Genomic DNA, 18534 nt, shown 5'->3' with positions numbered 1-18534 from the left:
TCAGCTTCAGATCCACCTTGCTAGAAAAACACCAAATGATGGAGAGATTGAAAGTCTCTGGCAGAATGTGAGAAGTTGAAACAACCAGATGTGCAGCTTCCTCCCCACCTTCTCCCAAGATGAGCCCTACCTATTTTGAGGATTGTAACCCATCCAGCAATCTGTTTTCCTACTCTTGGTTATGGGACTTACTCTCATTAGTTTCCAGGACTTCCAAGCCAGACTTAGGCATTTTAGAGCTTTGGTTATATCCTCTGAGTCCAGCCTTTGTATGGTTTTCCCTGCATCCTTTTTATCTGTCCATTCAAATCTTCCGTAAGGCATTTGACAGAGTAGACTTGCTTTCCCTGCAGGCTCTTTCTCTCTTGGTTACAATCTCACATATTCTTGCCCACTTTCTGTGGCTCTTCTCAAGGGGAACTGCATAGTCTCCCAGGGATTTCCTGCAGATTTCCTCCCCTTTCTGTTTAGATGATGCACTGTGCTTTCCTCCAATTCTTGGTCTTTGCTGATACAATATTTTCACTCTCCAGAAATTTCAAAAATTCAAGGCAGTTGATGGCCCAAAGCAGTAAGAGGTTTCCATAATTATCTGCTTCCTTCTTGTGCAGTTCTTTGAATTGGCCACAAATGTTGTTGCAAACCATTTGCAAAGCACAAAGAAATGTGCTTCTCAAGAAATGTGCATCCAATCTTTTTGTTTTTAGCAACAGGAACCCTTGATTGTGGGATTCAAATAATTTAACAACCGGTTCTCTGCCCTAATGTCTGGCTGGGTAGGTGTGGCTGGGTGATCATGTGACTGGGTGGATGTGGCAATTGCGATGTCACTCATTACACCCAGCCCCACCTACAGGCCACTCTCCCTTTCCCCAAGCCTTGGACCTATATGCAACTCTTCCAGAAATAAAAGGATTAACCAACCTTCAGTTTCCTGGTGCATATACTGCCCAGTGAAAGGATGGGGAGTGACCATCACCAAGAAAAATAAGACATTGGAGGCTGAGCTTATTAAAAAGCAACATATTGTGTCATAACAGCTAACATTTCACACTGAGATAGCAGAGGCAATAAATCCCATTGACTCCTCAGAAGCAATTTACAATTAAAGCCCATGTTCACCCCCAAAACAATAAATAAATAGCAGAAGGAGAAGGATTGATGATACGTCTGTGTAGGTAATTCTAGAAGAAATTAAGCTAAAGCTGGATTAACTCCTCCCTCCCTTTTTTCTTTCTTTCTTTCTTTCTTTCTTTCTTTCTTTCTTTCTTTCTTTCTTTCTTTCTTCCTTCCTTCCTTCCTTCCTTCTCTCCTTCCTTCTTCCCTCCTTCCTTCTCATTCACATCTCCTTCCTTCCTCCTCCCTCCCTCTGTTCCTTCCTTCCTTCCTTCCTTCCTTCCTTCCTTCCTTCCTTCCTTCCTTCCTTCCTTCCTTCCTTTTTCAACCTGTATTTTGGCCATTTTCAGACCTTTTGGGGTGCCATTTTCTGGACTGTTTCCGGGCCATTTTTGGCCGTTTTTAAGGCCACTTTTAGGCTGTTTTTCACTGAAAGAGGCCAAAACTGGCCCAGAAAACATCCTGAAAATGCCTGAAAAAAAGGTCTGAAAAACAGCCATTTTGGGGGCAGTTTTCACCCATTTCTGGGCCATTTTCAGAATGTTTTTCACCCCAAAAATGGACAAAATGGCCTGGAAAATGGCCTAGAAGATAACCTATAAATGGCTGAAAAATGGTCAAAAAACAGGCCAAAATGGCCACAAAAATGCCCCCAAAATGGCCGTTTTCTGGGTCATTTTCGCTCTTCTTTCAGCCATTTTTGGGGCCCCTTTTCAGGCTGTTTTTCACTTCAAACCATGTGGGCAGATTCCATTACAGTCATAAGTCAAGGACTCCTTTTCCCCCTCTCCCAGTTCCAATCTGGGCCATTTGTAATAGCTGGGAAGCTCAATATGGATACAGTTCCCAAAAAGCTTTACCCGTTGTTTTTTTAAATGTTCTTTTAGTGGCTGAATGAAAATTGGTCCACCAATCCATGAGTTGGCACAAAAGCAAACTGATGCACCATTTCCTATGCTCACTTGGGCACCTTGGCAGAGTGACAATGCCAGCAAAAGAGGGACACCCTGAAGAATGCCAAAATGAAAAATTCAACAGTCAATTCTCACCTCACCTTTTGATTATTTCTTGCTTTTAAACGAGCAAGAGAAATGTGCAAGCATTGACACACTGACACACCTATGTGCAAGCATTGACACACTGACACACCAATGCGCAGCCATTGACACATTGACACACCAAACTGATGCAGGTTGTACTCTCCTGTACTGCAGAGCTGGCATTATGACATGAGCTTCATGTTTTACATAACTGTTATTTAACAAAAAGAAATGGCAAGAAAAAAGATTTAAGATGCTAATGTGAGAGATTTATTCAGCTTCATTTACACATGAGAGATTTATTCCGGTTCATCCATGTGAAGAGATCAGCCACCACAGCGCTGCGATGGGTCATCAAGTCTATAGTGTTCGTATTTACATGTCACAGGATTTAGCACCATTTTGCACCCTGGAATATTGCTAATACCACCATATCTTTGAAGGGAAAAAAAGGGAGGAAGGAGATGAGGAAGAAGGAAGAGAGGTTATGGTCAGTCAAAGTTTAATTTTCCCTCCCGTTATTATAACCAAAGTATGACTCTTGATTCGTGACAGTCCCCAAGGGGACACTTCATTCCTCCAGCCATTCTCTTCCCAGGGCCAAGTCGCTTAAAACTCTTCTTGCAAATGAAAAACAAGCCACATTAGAAAGACGAAGTAGTGAGCAACTGTTGGTCTGTGTTATTCTTTTTGTCAGTGAAATGAAGGTTAGTCAAAGTTGAGCAATATCCCCATAGGCATGGCTGCCGCCATCTCCTTCAACAGGAAGTGTGAGTTTAAGAAGACCCTCTCCCAAATGGTGTACCAGCTCAATCTGGGGGAGTGCCACCAAGTATAAAGGTCATATATGACCTGGTCCTTTGGGCAGGGGGCAAAAGCCCACTCCCTTTCTATGTTGCCATGGTTGAGTCAAAACTGCTTCCTCCCCATCCTTGAAAGGCTAGAGAGAGGCCTTAAATATTCTCGGATCAACCACTTCCTCTTTCCCAGGAGGGAGAAGGGTCTAGGTCCCCCTTCTCACACCTACAAAGACCATGTCGAGTTCCTCAAGAACAACTGGCCAAACTTTTCCTGGAGAACAAGGATCTGCCCAGCTAGGAGCCTCCCTGGAAAGCTTCCCCCGCCTCCCATGGACCAAGGAGGGACCTGATCACCCAAAATAGGGCTTTGATTTGATTTTTTTGATTTTAACTTTACTTGTATGCCGCCCTTTTCCCTGAGGGGATTCAGGGCGGCTCACAATTCAGCCGGAGGGAAGTACCAAACAAGTTATACACATAAAGACAATACATTGTTAAAAAAGCACAACAGTCATACTATTCGGGTTGGGTTGAAGTCTTTAGCCCCAGGCCTGTCGGGACAGCCAGGTTTTAAGGGCTACGTGGAAGGTCTGGAGGGTGGTGAGGGTACGAATCTCCATGGGGAGTTCGTTCCATAGGGTCGGAGCAGCCACCGAGAAGGCTCTCCTCCGGGTAGTTGCCAGTCGACATTGACCGGCTGATGGAATTCGGAGGAGGCCTAATCTATGGGATCTTATTGGCCCAGTGGAAGTAATTGGCAGTAGGCGGTCTCTCAAGTACCCAGATCCAATACCATGAAGGGCTTTGTAGGTGACAACTAGCACCTTGAAGTGCACCCAGAGATCAACAGGCAGCCAGTGCAGCTCGCGGAGGATAGGTGTTACGTGGGTGAAACGAGGTGCACCCATGATCGCTCGCGCGGCTGCATTCTGGACCAGCTGAAGTCGCCGAATACTCTTCAAGGGCAGCCCCATGTAGAGCACATTGCAGTACTCCAGCCTAGAGGTCACAAGGGCACGAGTGACTATTGTGAGAGCCTCCCGGTTCAGGTAGGGACGCAACTGGTGCACCAGGCGAACCTGGGCAAATGCCCCCCTGGTCACAGCCGACAAATGGTGTTCAAAAGTCAGCTGTGGGTCCAGGAGGACTCCCAAGTTGCGGACCCTATCTGAGGGGTGTAGTATTTGACCCCCCAGCCTGAGAGATGGAACACTTGGCCAATTAGTGGGAGGGAAGCACAACAGCCACTCAGTCTTATCTGGATTGAGTACAAGCTTGTTAACCCCCATCCAGTCTCTAACAGCCTCAAGGCCCTGGCTCATCACGTCCATCGCTTCATTGAGTTGGCACGTGGCGGACAGATACAACTGTGTATCGTCCGCATACTGGTGGTATTTTATCCCGTGCCGTCGAATGATCTCGCCCAGCGGTTTCATGTAGATATTAAAAAGTAGGGGGGACAGGACCGAACCCTGTGGCACCCCATATGTTAGGGGCCTAGGGGTCGATCTCTGCCCTCCGACTAACACTGACTGCGACCTGTGCGAGAGGTAAGAGGAGAACCACCGTAAAACAGTGCCTCCCACCCCCACCTCAAGCAGTCGTCACAGAAGGATACCATGGTCGATGGTATCGAAAGCCGCAGAGAGGTCAAGGAGTACCAGGATGGAGGCGTGGCCTCCATCCCTGGCTCTCCAGAGATCATCGGTCAATGCGACCAAAGATGTTCAGTTATCTGTAAATGCAAAAAGGATGGAGAAGTAATTACATTTTCCTATCCTTTCCCTTTCACCAGAAGAGTAAGTCCTAAGGTAGGTTCTTACTTGCCCTCTTTAGCTTTGCTCTTTGACTGCCTCCAGTTGTGCTCTAGGCATCTCTAATGCAGAATATTTATATAGAATGTCTTTATTTCTTTCTTTCCTTCCTTCCTTTTTTCCTTCCTTCCTTTTTTCCTTCCTTCCTTCTTTCTTTCCTTCCTCCTTTCCTTCTGTCTATCTTTCTTTCCTCCCTCCCTTCTTTCTTTCTTTCTTTCTTTCCTTCCTTCCTTCCTTCTTAATATGCTTTATATCAATAAATTCCTGTGGCTTAACCTAAAAGAAAATGTGCATATTAATATATCTGATACCTGCCTGGAACCTCTTCCTACCTGTGGCAGCAACCCCATCCAAATTTGGTGCACCAGCATCTTAAACAATGGGCTGTGTTCCAAGTGGACCCAATGAGATGCTTTCTTCCATCATGTCTATCAAGACATGTGCTTGGACGCACTGCTTTACCTAAGAAAAAAAGAACGGAAGAGTTGAAAGTTGCACCTTCAACCAAAGCCAAATGGCTGTGCTGTACTGAGAAACGGGCTAGAATTGGAAGTAACTTTGAGAAATCTACTATTGAACAAATGTGACAAACCCTCCACGATGGTCAAATATCATTATATTTTAATGATTTTTAGATTTGTAAGGATGCCTGATGATCAAACACCTTCTGTGTTAAGACAGTCAATGTTTCCTGGCTCACTTTAATGAAAACGTGGATTGTAAATATTAAGCCCACGACGTTTCTTCTGGCATTACTAAACCTTCGTAAGCAGCACAGACACAATTTGTTCAAACGCATAAAGAGTTTGGTTACCATCTTTAAACTCCACTTTAAAGGGATCCAGAAAGCATGCTCCTTGACATGTAGCCAGCATGAAAGAGAAGAGGATCAGGCTGAATAAGACTTTCTGAGAAAGGGAAAGGAAAAAGGAAAAGAAATAAGCCATGAGAGATCTTACTCATTGTTTCAGGAACTGGCTCTTCAAAATCTTTCTAATTTCTCCTCTGAAAATACGATGAAGTTCATGAACTTTGGAACAAGCCCTCTGGGTTAAGTTCACAATTTTGAGCAAGTGTGCAGTTCAACTTCTGTTGCACAAGAGGGTCAACCTGGAATATCTCCCTCCCCTCTTTGTGCCAGCTGCACACAAAAAAGGATACCTGAATATCTCAGGATTTGGTCATCCACTTAGTAGTCCTCAGGCTGGAGTATTTTTCAGTCCTTCCCCCCTCTGGAGGCAAAACTCTCCATTGGTATCATTGGGGTTGACCCACCACCAGCGATGTTCCTTAGGCCCACATCATACCTTCTTCCCCCTGGGATGCTTTGTGGGAGGAAAGTGACAATTCTGACTCTCTAGTTCTGACTTGATTTGCCCTTCATACCAAATAGTCCATTGCTGCATTTGTGTATCCATCTGTAATACTGTTAAATAACTAGAAAATAAACTCTGCTTATGAGTCCTTGCCCAAAAATTAGAAAAGCAACGCCTGGATTTTAAACTTATCTCACGCACCCTAAAATGTAATTTATTGGTTTTGCACACAGTTCTGTTTGTCCTGTCTCTATTTTGGAGTTCTGAAGAAGCAGCTGATCACCTTCATTTCTTTTTGCCTTTATTGTATCTAAATAATGTACATAGTATTTCTTCCATTATGACAACCACAGCTTCAATTCTCAATTCTGCTGACAGAGCGTGACTGTCCCAAAAGAGCCACTTCATTCCTCCAGCCATTCTGCTCTCACATCCAAGTCAGTTAAAGCTCCTCTTGCAATTGAAGGAAAACCATTTTGCTTACCATCCTGGCTTTGGGAAGGACCCAGGATACTCTTGGTAGGGAGGAAGGACAAAGAGCAGCACTTGTCTCTGAGGTCAGAAATGAATCTGCTCCTCCAATTTATATACAAGCCAAGACCACCCATTGTTTACTTTTTCTAAATGCTGAGTGAAAGTTTTGTCAGAATAGCCACTGCCAGAAGAAAAACATTTGCTTTTGACTACCGGTAATTTGTGTTTGTTTTGGAGATGTGATAAAGAGAAAGTATTTCATCAGCTTCAGATCCACCTTGCTAGAAAAACACCAAATGATGGAAAGATTGAAAGTCTCTGGCAGAATGTGCGAAGTTGAAACAACCAGATGTGCAGCTTCCTCCCCACCTTCTCCCAAGATGAGCCCTACCTATTTTGAGGATTGTAGCTCAAAGTAATTGGTTGTCCTATTCTTGGGAGTGGGACTTACTCTCATTACTTTCCAGGACTTCCAAGACAGAATTAGGCATTTTAGAGCTTTGGTTATATCCTCTGAGTCCAGCCTTTGTATGGTTTTCCCTGCATCTTTTTTGTCTGTCCATTCAAATCTTCAAAAAGGCATTTGACAAAGTAGACTTGCTTTCCCTGTAGGCTCTTTCTCTCTTGGTTACAATCTCACAGGTTCTTGCCTACTTGCTCTCTGGCTCTTCTCAAGGGGAACTGCGTAGTCTCCCATGGATTTCCTACAGATTTCCTCCTCTATCTGTTAAAGGTGCACAGAGTGTTTGGCTACAATCCAGTAAAATCTAGTGCTTTTAATTCTCCCTTGCTCTTTCTGGGCAAGGGAGAAACATTGACACAGTGATACACGAATGTTCAAGCATTGATACACTGACAGACCAATGCGCAAGCTTTGACCCACTGACCCACCAATGCACAAGCATTGATACACTGACCCTCCAAACTGTAGGCTGCATTTTGCCATATTCCATGGCTGGCATTATGACATGAGCTTCATGTTTTACATAACTGTTATTTAATGAAAAGAAAAGGCAAAAATGTTTAGATGCTGATATGAGAGATTTATTCAGATTCATTTGAACATGAGAGATTTAGTTCCGTTCATCCATGCGAAGAGATCAGCCACCACAGCGCTGCGATGGGTCATCAAGTCTATAGAATTCATATTCACATGTCACAGGATTTACCACTGCTTTGCACCCTTGCCTACCTGCACGACCACCATACCTTTGAAGGAGAAAAAAAGGAAGGTGGATGAAGAGAAAGAAGGAGGGGTTACGGTCGGTAAAAGTTGAGCAAAAAAACCCATAACCATGGTTGCCACCAGCTTCTTCAACAGGAACTGTGAGTTTAAGAAGAACCTTCCCCAAATTGTGTACCAGCTCAATCTGGGGGAGTGCCATCCAGTATAGAGTCAAAGGAGATATATGACCTGGTCCTTTGGGCAGGGGGTCAAACCCCCACCCACCCATTCTACATTGCCACAGTTGAGTCAAAACTGCTTCCTCCTCATCCTCTAAGGGCCAACAGGGTTTTGGCCAAAACCACCACAGCATCATCTATCTGAGTAGGGGTAGGTCTATATCTGGGTTTCATCGGCATTTTCGTCCCGATAGTGATGGAGGACTTCCCCCAAAACTCTACATAGAGGTTGAAAAGGAGAGGTGGGAATCTTGACCCCTGAGGTGTCCCACTCCATCTCAAGCTCTCCAAAGAACATCCACATGTGTCACTGATGACATTTCAATGCTGTGTCCCACTCTGAAACCAGAGTCTGGGTAATTTGCCTCAACTTGGTCCTTTTGTGCATTCTCTCAACAATCTTCCTCAAAAAGGGAAGGTTGAGGTCTGGATGAAAGTTGGCTGTTGGGTCTAAACCTCTTAAGACAGAAGATGGTTTCACCCCCTTCCACAGAGAGGCATTCAATATCTTCCGATCAACCACTTGCTCATTCCCAGGAGGGACAAGAGTCCAGAACACTGGTCACCAATCTCACACTACAAAGACCATGTCTAGTTCCTCAAGAGCCACTGGCCAAACTTTTCTTAGAGAACAAGGATCAGCCTTAATTACACTTTCCTGTCCATTTTTCTTTCACCAGCAGGTAAGTTCTAAAGTAGGTTCTTACCTCTACCTCCAGCAGTGCAATAGGTATCTCTAATGCAGAAGATTTATGTAGAAGGTCTGCTTGTATGTCTGAATCCTTTCTATCTCAAAAAATGCTTGTGCTTTAACCTAAAAGCTGTGTTCTAGGCATCTCTAATGCAGAAGATTTACTGGTATATGGAATGTCTGTCTGTCTTTCTGTCTTTCTTTCTTTCCTTCTTTCTTCCTTTCTTTCCTTCTTTCTTCCTTTCTTTCCTTCTTTCTTCCTTTCTTTCCTTCTTTCATTCTTTCCTTTTTTCCTTCTTTCCTTCTTTCCTTTCTTTCTTTCTTAATATGCATGATCTCAATAAATTTCTGTGGCTTAACATAAAATAAAATGTGCATATTAATATATCTGGTCCCTGCCTGAAGGCACTTCCTACCTGTGGCAGCAACCCATTCCAAATTTGGTGCACTCGCATTTAAAACAATGAGCTGTGTTCCAAGTGGACCCAATGAGATGCTTTCTCCCATCAAATCTATCGAGACATGTGCTTGAGAATACAGCTGTACCTAAGAAAAAAAGAATGGAAGAGTTGAACCTTCAACCGAAGCCAAATTGCCGTGCTGTACTGAGAAACATGATAGAGGTTTAGCAATCTGCTCTTGGACAAATGTGACAAATTCTCCACATTTGTCAAATATCATTATATTTTAATGATTGTTTAGAGTTGTAAATATCCTTGATCAAACAACTCTTGCATTAATACAGTCGTTATGTCTTGGCCCACCTTAATGAAAACCTGCATTGTGAAAATTAAGTCCAAAACATTTTTCCTGCCATTACTAAACCTTCGCAAGCAGTACAGCGATGATTTGTTCAAACGTAAAAAGAGTTTGATTACCATTTTCCAACTCAGCTTTAAGGGGCTCTCCAAAGCATGCTCCTTGACATGAAGCTAGCACGAGAGAGAAGATGATCAGGCTGAAGAAGACTTTCTGAGAAAGGGAAAGAAAAAAGAAAAAAATAAGCCATGAGAGATCTTATTGTTTCAGAAACTGGCTCTTCAAAGTCTTTCTAATTCCCCCTCTCATGAACTTTGGAACAAGCCCTCTAGGTTAAGTTTACAATCTTGTGCAAGTGTGCAGTTGCAGAAAAGTGTCAACTTGGAACATCTCCCTCCCCTCTTTGTGCCAGCTGCACGCAAAAAAGGATACCTGAATATCTCATTGATTTATTTAGCCACCTAGTAGCCCTCAGGATGGAGTATTTTTCAATCCTCCACCATCCGGAGGCAAAACTCTGCATTGGTATGACAATCCTGACTCTCTATTCCTGACTTGATTTGCCCTTCATACCAAATAGTAAACAGTTCTCTTTGTCCTCTCTCTCTTTTGGAATGCTAAAAAAAATCTGATGGCATTTGATTTCTTTCTGTATTTTTTTTATCTAAGTAACAGACAGGATGACCCTCTGATTATTTTCCCCAGTTACAACCTTGTAGAGTGACTGTCACCAAGGGCCCCCCTCATCCCTCCAGCTCTTCTCTTCTCACATCCAAGTCAGTTAAAGCTCCTCTTTCAAATGAAGGACAAACCGTTGTACTTACCATCTTGGCGTTGGGGGAGGACCCAGGAAACTCTTGGTAGCAAGGAAGGACAAGGAGCAGCACTTGTCTCTGAGGCCAGAAAGGAATCTGCTCCTCCAATTTATACAAGAACCAAGACTGCCCCTTGTGCACTTAAAAAAAAAAGCTGAGTTAAAGTTTTGTCAGAATAGCCACTGCCAGAAGAAAAAACATTTGCTTTTGACTACCGGTAATTTGTGTTTGTTTTGGAGATGTGATAAAGAGAAAGCATTTAATCAGCTTCAGATCCACCTTGCTAGAAAAACACCAAATGATGGAAAGATTGAAAGTCTCTGGCAGAATGTGAGAAGTTGAAACAACCAGATGTGCAGCTTCCTCCCCACCTTCTCCCAAGATGAGCCCTACCTATTTTGAGGATTGTAGCTCAAAGTAATTGGTTGTCCTATTCTTGGGAGTGGGACTTACTCTCATTACTTTCCAGGACTTCCAAGACAGAATTAGGCATTTTAGAGCTTTGGTTATATCCTCCGAGTCCAGCCTTTGTATGGTTTTCCCTGCATCTTTTTTGTCTGTCCATTCAAATCTTCAAAAAGGCATTTGACAAAGTAGACTTGCTTTCCCTGCAGGCTCTTTCTCTCTTGGTTACAATCTCACATATTCTTGCCCACTTGCTGTGGCTCTTCTCAAGGGGAACTGCCTAGTCTCCCAGGGATTTCCTGCAGATTTCCTCCTCTATCTGCTAAAGGTGCACAGAGTGTTTGGCTCCAATCCAGTAAAATCTAGTGTTTTTAATTCTCCCTTGCTCTTTCTGGGCAAGGGGGAAACATTGACACAGTGGTACACGAATGTTCAAGCATTGATACACTGACAGACCAATGCACAAGCTTTGACCCACTGACCCACCAATGCACAAGCATTGATACACTGACCCTCCAAACTGTAGGCTGCATTTTGCCATACTCCATGGCTGGCCTTATGACATGAGCTTCATGTTTTACATAACTGTTATTTAATGAAAAGAAAAGGCAAAAATGTTTAGATGCTGATATGAGAGATTTATTCAGATTCATTTGAACATGAGAGATTCTGTTCATCCATGCGAAGTTATCAGACATCACAGCGCTGCGATGGGTCATCAAGTCTATAGAATTCATATTTACATGTCACAGGATTTACCACTGCTTTGCACCCTGGACTACTTGCAGGACCACCATACCTTTGAAGGAGAAAAAAAGGAAGGTGGAGGAAGAGAAAGAAGGAGGGGTTACGGTCGGTAAAAGTTGAGCAAAAAAACCCATAACCATGGTTGCCACCAGCTTCTTCAACAGGAACTGTGAGTTTAAGAAGAACCTTCCCCAAATTGTGTACCAGCTCAATCTGGGGGAGTGCCATCCAGTATAGAGTCAAAGGAGATATATGACCTGGTCCTTTGGGCAGGAGGTCAAACCCCCACCAACCCATTCTACATTGCCACAGTTGAGTCAAAACTGCTTCCTCCTCATCCTCTAAGGGCCAACAGGGTTTTGGCCAAAACCACCACAGCATCATCTATCTGAGTAGGAGTAGGTCTATATCTGGGTTTCATCAGCACTTTGGTCCCGATAGTGATGGAGGACTTCCCCCAAAACTCTACATAGAGGTTGAAAAGGAGAGGTGGGAATCTTGACCCCTGAGGTGTCCCACTCCATCTCAAGCTCTCCAAAGAACATCCACAAGTGTCACTGATGACATTTCAATGCTGTGTCCCACTCTGAAACCAGAGTCTGGGTAATTTGCCTCAACTTGGTCCCTTTGTGCATTCTCTCAACAATCTTCCTCAAAAAGGGAAGGTTGAGGTCTGGATGAAAGTTGGCTGTTGGGTCTAAACCTCTTAAGACAGAAGATGGTTTCACCCTCTTCCACAGAGAGGCATTCAATATCTTCCGATCAACCACTTGCTCATTCCCAGGAGGGACAAGAGTCCAGAACACTGGTCACCAATCTCACACTACAAAGACCATGTCTAGTTCCTCAAGAGCCACTGGCCAAACTTTTCTTAGAGAACAAGGATCAGCCTTAATTACACTTTCCTGTCCATCTTTCTTTCACCAGCAGGTAAGTTCTAAAGTAGGTTCTTACCTCTACCTCCAGCAGTGCAATAGGTATCTCTAATGCAGAAGATTTATGTAGAAGGTCTGCTTGTATGTCTGAATCCTTTCTATCTCAAAATATGCTTGTGCTTTAACCTAAAAGCTGTGTTCTAGGCATCTCTAATGCAGAAGATTTACTGGTATATGGAATGTCTGTCTGTCTGTCTTTCTGTCTTCCTTTTTTTCATTCTTTCTTTCTTTCCTTCCTTCTTCCTTTCTGTCTTTCTGTCTGTCTTTCTTTCTCTCTTTCTTTCTTTCTTTCTTTCTTTCCTTCCTTCCTTCTTCCTTTCTCTCTGTCTGTCTGTTTCTTTCTTTCTTTCTTTCTTTCTTTCTTTCTGTCTTTCTGTCTTTCTGTCTTTCTGTCACTGTTCCCTCTAAGGTGCGCGGCCGCGCGGCCGCGCGGCCGCGCACATGGCAAGAAACCCCCGCGCAGAGGTTTCTAACTCCCGTGCAGAGGTTTCTTTCAAAGCAAACGTGGGGAAGTCCTTTGCAGGCGGCTAGAACTGGCTGCCTGCAAAGGACCTCCCCAAACTTGTTTCACCGGCAGCTCTCAGCCTGGGCGGCAGCGTCACGCAGGCTGTGGAACGAGGGGGAGGAGGAGGGAACCAAAGAGAGGCTTTTGCCGAGTCTGCGCCCCACAGCCAGGACCGTCCTTGCGCCTCAAGCCGCGTTTCTTCCTGCAAAGCCCTTCTGGCGTCAAGCGGAACTCTCGGGTTGCCCGAAGGGCTTTGCAGGAAGAAACGCGGCTTGAGGTGCAAGGACGGTCCTGGCTGTGGGGCGCAGACCTGGTAAAAGCCTCTCTTTGGTTCCCTCCTCCTCCTCCTCCTCCTCCTCCTCCTCCTCCTCCTCCTCCTCCTCCTCCTCCTCCTCCTTTCTTTCGTCAAAGATTTGGTACCAAAGCAATGGCGGTGAGGAAGTTGTGTCTTTTGGATTTTGCACTGTTGTCTTTTCAATGGTTCTCAGACTGGTTGAACCTTTAGCAGCTGGGGTGATATTCTTTACTGTTAAGGTTACAATTGGATGTGTTGGACGAATCTTAAAAGATGAAACTTTTATTAAAACGTTTGACTTAACTAAAAACGTCTTCCTTTTTCTTCTTCTTCTTAAATATGATTTATTTATTTTTACTTCAGAAGTTTGATGACCATTGTACAAACTAATCCAACCTAAATGTAGAGGAGGAGAAGAAGGGGGGGATTTAAAAAGAGCAGAGGAAAAAGAAAAGAAAAAGCATGAAGAAAACATAAAGAAAGGGATGGGAGGGAGGGAGGGAAGGAAGGCACTTTATGTTGAAACAGAAAATATTATATAAGGAAGAAAATGGAAATAACTTAGGAAGGAAGGAAGGAAGGAAGGAATTGCACTTAATATTGAAGGAAAAGAGAATGAAGGAAAAAGTATTGGAAGGATTGAAAGAAGGAAGGAGGAACAAAGAATTACACTTAATATTGAAATGGAAAAGAAAATATAATGAATGAAAGAAGAAGTATAGGAAGGAAGGAAGGAAGGAAGGAAGAAAGAAACAAAGACTGTTGAAACAGAAAAGATAATATAAGGAAGAAAATGGAAAGACGTATAGGAAGGAAGGAAGGAAAAAAGGAAGGCAATGTTGAAATGGAAAAGAATATAAGGAAGAAAATGGGAAAAAGTATAGGAAGAAAGGAAGAAATGTACTTAATATTGAAACAGACAAGGGAATGAAGGAAAAAATATTGGAAGGATTGAAAGAAGGAAGGAAGAATGGAAGGAACAAAGACAATGTTGAAATGGAAAAGAATATAAGGAAAAAAATGGAAAAATGTTAGGAAGGAAGAATTACACTTAATATTGAAACAATTGAATATAATGAAGGAAAAGGAAACAGGAATAAGGGAGGGACGGAGGACTTCAGCTCCCAAGGCTGGGAAAAGAATCCGCACTAGGGACAATGCAAGCTATGCTTCACCCCGTCAGCAATGTTCCCTCTAATTTTTTTTCAGTGTGAGCGGAAAAGTATTCTGGGAGTTGAAGTCCACAAGGCTTAAGGCTGTCAGGTTTGAAGATCCCTGGGGGTTTTTTCCTAAAGGGTTAGGGGTGCGAGGGTCTTGTAACTTGACAGCTTTAAGACTTGCACGCTTCAATGCCAGAGTTTCTGGGCCAACATTTTGGTTGCTAAGCAGGACCGTTGTTAAGTGATACTGATATTATATAACACTTTTAATTAAGCGGGTACCTTGAATAAACATAACTTTGAGTTTCAAATAATACTGATTTCGTTGTTGTCTTAGGTGACATCTGTGAAAAAAATTAAGGTGCTCAGGCATGAAAATGTGCCGCTCAAACACTATACTTTTCCGCTCACACTGAAAAAAAATTAGAGGGAACATTGCTTTCTGTCTTTCTGTCTTTCTGTCTTTCTTAATATGCATGATCTCAATAAATTTCTGTGGCTTAACCTAAAATAAAATATGCATATTAATATATCTGGTCCCTGCCTGGAGCCACTTCCTACCTGTGGCAGCAACTCAATCCCAATTTAGTGCACTCGCATTTTAAACAATGAGCTGTGTTCCAAGTGGACCCAATGAGATGCTTTCTCCCATCATAACTATCGAGACATGTGCTTGGCAATACAGCTGTACCTAAGGGGAAAAAAATGGAATAGTTGAACCTTCAATCGAAGCCAAATTGCCATGCTGTACTGAGAAACATGATAGAGGTTTAGCAATCTGCTCTTGGACAAATGTGACAAATTCTCCACATTTGTCAAATATCATTATATTTTAATGATTGTTTAGAGTTGTAAATATCCTTGATCAAACAACTCTTGCATTAATACAGTCGTTATGTCTTGGCCCACCTTAATGAAAACCTGCATTGTGAAAATTAAGTCCAAAACATTTTTCCTGCCATTACTAAACCTTCGCAAGCAGTACAGCGATGATTTGTTCAAACGTAAAAAGAGTTTGATTACCATTTTCCAACTCAGCTTCAAAGGCAGCTCTAAAGCATGCTCCTTGACATGAAGCTAGCACGAGAGAGAAGATGATCAGGCTGAAGAAGACTTTCTGAGAAAGGGAAAGAAAAAAGAAAAAAATAAGCCATGAGAGATCTTATTGTTTCAGAAACTGGCTCTTCAAAGTCTTTCTAATTCCCCCTCTCATGAACTTTGGAACAAGCCCTCTAGGTTAAGTTTACAATCTTGTACAAGTGTGCAGTTCGGTCTCTATTGCAGAAAAGTGTCAACTTGGAACATCTCCCTCCCCTCTTTGTGCCAGCTGCACGGAAAAAAGGATACCTGAATATCTCAGTGATTTATTCAGCCACCTAGTAGCCCTCAGGATGGAGTATTTTTCAATCCTCCACCATCCGGAGGCAAAACTCTGCATTGGTATGACAATCCTGACTCTCTATTCCTGACTTGATTTGCCCTTCATACCAAATAGTAAACAGTTCTCTTTGTCCTCTCTCTCTTTTGGAATGCTAAAAAAAATCTGATGGCATTTGATTTCTTTCTGTATTTTTTTTATCTAAGTAACAGACAGGATGACCCTCTGATTATTTTCCCCAGTTACAACCTTGTTGAGTGACTGTCACCAAGGGCCCCCCTCATCCCTCCAGCTCTTCTCTTCTCACATCCAAGTCAGTTAAAGCTCCTCTTGCAAATGAAGGACAAACCGTTGTACTTACCATCTTGGCTTTGGGGGAGACCCAGGAAACTCTTGGTAGCAAGGAAGGACAAGGACCAGCACTTGTCTCTGAGGCCAGAAAGGAATCTGATCCTCCAATTTATACAAGAACCAAGACTGCCCCTTGTGCACTTAAAAAAAATGCTGAGTGAAAGTTTTGTCAGAATAGCCACTGCCAGAAGAAAAAACATTTGCTTTTGACTACCGGTAATTTGTGTTTGTTTTGGAGATGTGATAAAGAGAAAGTATTTCATCAGCTTCAGATCCACCTTGCTAGAAAAACACCAAATGATGGAAAGATTGAAAGTCTCTGGCAGAATGTGAGAAGTTGAAACAACCAGATGTGCAGCTTCCTTCCCACCTTCTCCCAAGATGAGCCCTACCTATTTTGAGGATTGTAGCTCAAAGTAATTGGTTGTCCTATTCTTGGGAGTGGGACTTACTCTCATTACTTTCCAGGACTTCCAAGACAGAATTAGGCATTTTAGAGCTTTGGTTATATCCTCTGAGTCCAGCCTTTGTATGGTTTTCCCTGCATCTTTTTTGTCTGTCCATTCAAATCTTCAAAAAGGCATTTGACAAAGTAGACATGCTTTCCCTGCAGGCTCTTTCTCTCTTGGTTACAATCTCACAGGTTCTTGCCCACTTGCTCTCTGGCTCTTCTCAAGGGGAACTGCGTAGTCTCCCATGGATTTCCTGCAGATTTCCTCCTCTTTCTGTTAAAGGTGCACAGAGTGTTTGGCTCCAATCCAGTAAAATCTAGTGCTTTTAATTCGCCCTTGCTCTTTCTGAGATTGTCAATAAGTAAGAGAAATGCACCAACATTGACACAGTGACACACCAATGTGTAAGCATTGATACACTGACACATGAATATGCAAGCATTGATTCACTGACAGACCAATGCACAAGCATTGATACACTGACACACCAATGCACAAGCACTCAGCTCATCCTTGAACCAGCTTAGCAGGATATCATCTGGCCAGTTCACATGACATGCCAGGTCTCAGAATTCTTCGGTATACTCTGCCACTGGCTGGTGTCCCTGCTTCGCAACTTTAATGTGGTCGTGTGCTTTGCGGTCTGCGAGGGGGTCCTCGAACCGTCATCACAGGGCCATCATGAAATGGTCAAAGTCCCGCAGTTGTGATGCATTGGCATCATGTAAAGTCACCATCCATCTGGTGGCAGCTCCCTCCAGGGCTAGGGTAACCACTCACACTTGGGCTCCTTGGGTTCGAAAATCACACCCATCTTCTTGCATGCATATGAGCACATGTGCCACAAAGAATCCCATTTTTTTCGGGTTCCAATCAAATTTTACCCAAAGGGAAGGAGTTTTCCTTTCTAACTACAGGTTTGGGGGTTGGTTTGGAGTGGGCCCCAACACATGTGCCAACTGGGGCGAGGGTTTTCTGGGTTCCTAGCTGTTGCTGCTGTGCCATCAGCTTGATCAGCAGGGACCAGAGGGGGGTTAGTTTCCCTGGTGTCATTCCTGTTTGTCGCCCTTTCACCGCTTCTTGGTTGCTGGTCTGGCTCCCCCCAGATGTTGAGATTTTCCAAAATTTCCATCACCAACTGGGTTACATGCCTCTTCAGAGAATCCTCTCTCAGCAAGGCTTCATTTAGCTTCTCCTGGTCAGAGGGGGCTTCTAACCCCAATTTCCACCCTGGTTTTTGGCTACCTCGGGTAAGAGTGACTCCCCTGATTCTCCCTTCCCAGCCGTCTTTCGTCCTGATTCTGATTGACCAATGGGGCTTTTTGGGGTACTCCAGGCTCATCTTGTTCTCTCTGCCAGGGTACAAGGAGCAGGTCTCTGGTTGTGGAGGGGTTTCCATCTCCCTCCAGCAGTCAGTTCCCCCTTGTTCACAGTTATGCTCAGACATGGTTTGTAGGGTCCCCTCGGTAGAGTAAAATGTTGTCTTTCTTGGTTGATCATTTTGCAGAGAGATGCTGCTTTATGTAATGGCTCATCTCCTAACTTAAGAAAGTAAAGACTCTTGAAACAGATTATTTCAAAAGGAACCTTTAATCAAGCAGGATGGAAAACTATTAGAGGCAAAGTAGCATCTGAAACCCTTTAGGCAATACAAGTGGGATTAAACTGATAATGACCCCTCCCCTTTGTCCGAATGCCGATTCCGACCAATACATAAGTGTGAAGATGTTTCCTTAACTCTTCTGCCCTGAGAGTCGAATAAAACACATGTTCCTATGGCTATTTCTAGTTAGACATTAAAGATATCCCACATGGCCATCATAAACATCCCTTCAGAGGTGCTGGGACCTTCAGTTTTCTGGTGACAGGAAATCAGTTGAATGGCAGTATCACTTTTAGGGATCTGACAGATACACAGACACACCAATGTGCAAGCATTGATACACACACACCAATGTGCAAGCATTGATACACTGACACAGCAATGCATAAGCATTGACACACTGACACAGCAATGCGCAAGCATTGATACATGGACTCATCAATGTGCAAGCATTGATATATGGACACACCAATG

General features: G+C 43.4%; 2 protein-coding genes across 2 annotated transcripts; both read right to left on the bottom strand.

The window, feature by feature from the left end:
- Positions 1-2403: 2403 nt before the first annotated feature.
- On the bottom strand, positions 2404-6822 carry LOC106542909 (small serum protein 5). Its single transcript, XM_087703763.1, is given in 6 exon segments — positions 2404-2591; positions 5103-5232; positions 5585-5678; positions 6571-6594; positions 6596-6772; positions 6775-6822. Coding segments are annotated over 6 exon segments (582 nt in total). The 3' UTR covers positions 2404-2482.
- A 766-nt stretch (positions 6823-7588) lies between these two features.
- On the bottom strand, positions 7589-16094 carry LOC148048931 (small serum protein 5-like). Its single transcript, XM_087706085.1, has 4 exons — positions 16016-16094; positions 15300-15393; positions 14838-14967; positions 7589-7769 (listed from the first exon to the last, which is right to left on the bottom strand). The coding sequence occupies exons 1-4, from the start codon at positions 16016-16018 to the stop codon at positions 7661-7663; spliced, it is 336 nt and encodes a 111-aa protein (XP_087562211.1). The 5' UTR covers positions 16019-16094; the 3' UTR covers positions 7589-7660.
- Positions 16095-18534: the final 2440 nt, after the last annotated feature.

This window comes from Thamnophis sirtalis, unplaced genomic scaffold (assembly GCF_051295495.1).
Source record: "Thamnophis sirtalis isolate CommonGarterSnake01/CBP01778 unplaced genomic scaffold, rThaSir2_p1.2 scaffold_2, whole genome shotgun sequence".
Classification (NCBI taxonomy): Eukaryota; Metazoa; Chordata; class Lepidosauria; order Squamata; family Natricidae; genus Thamnophis; species Thamnophis sirtalis.
Note: the sequence above shows the minus strand (reverse complement) of the source record. Positions and strands in the feature narration are given on the sequence as shown.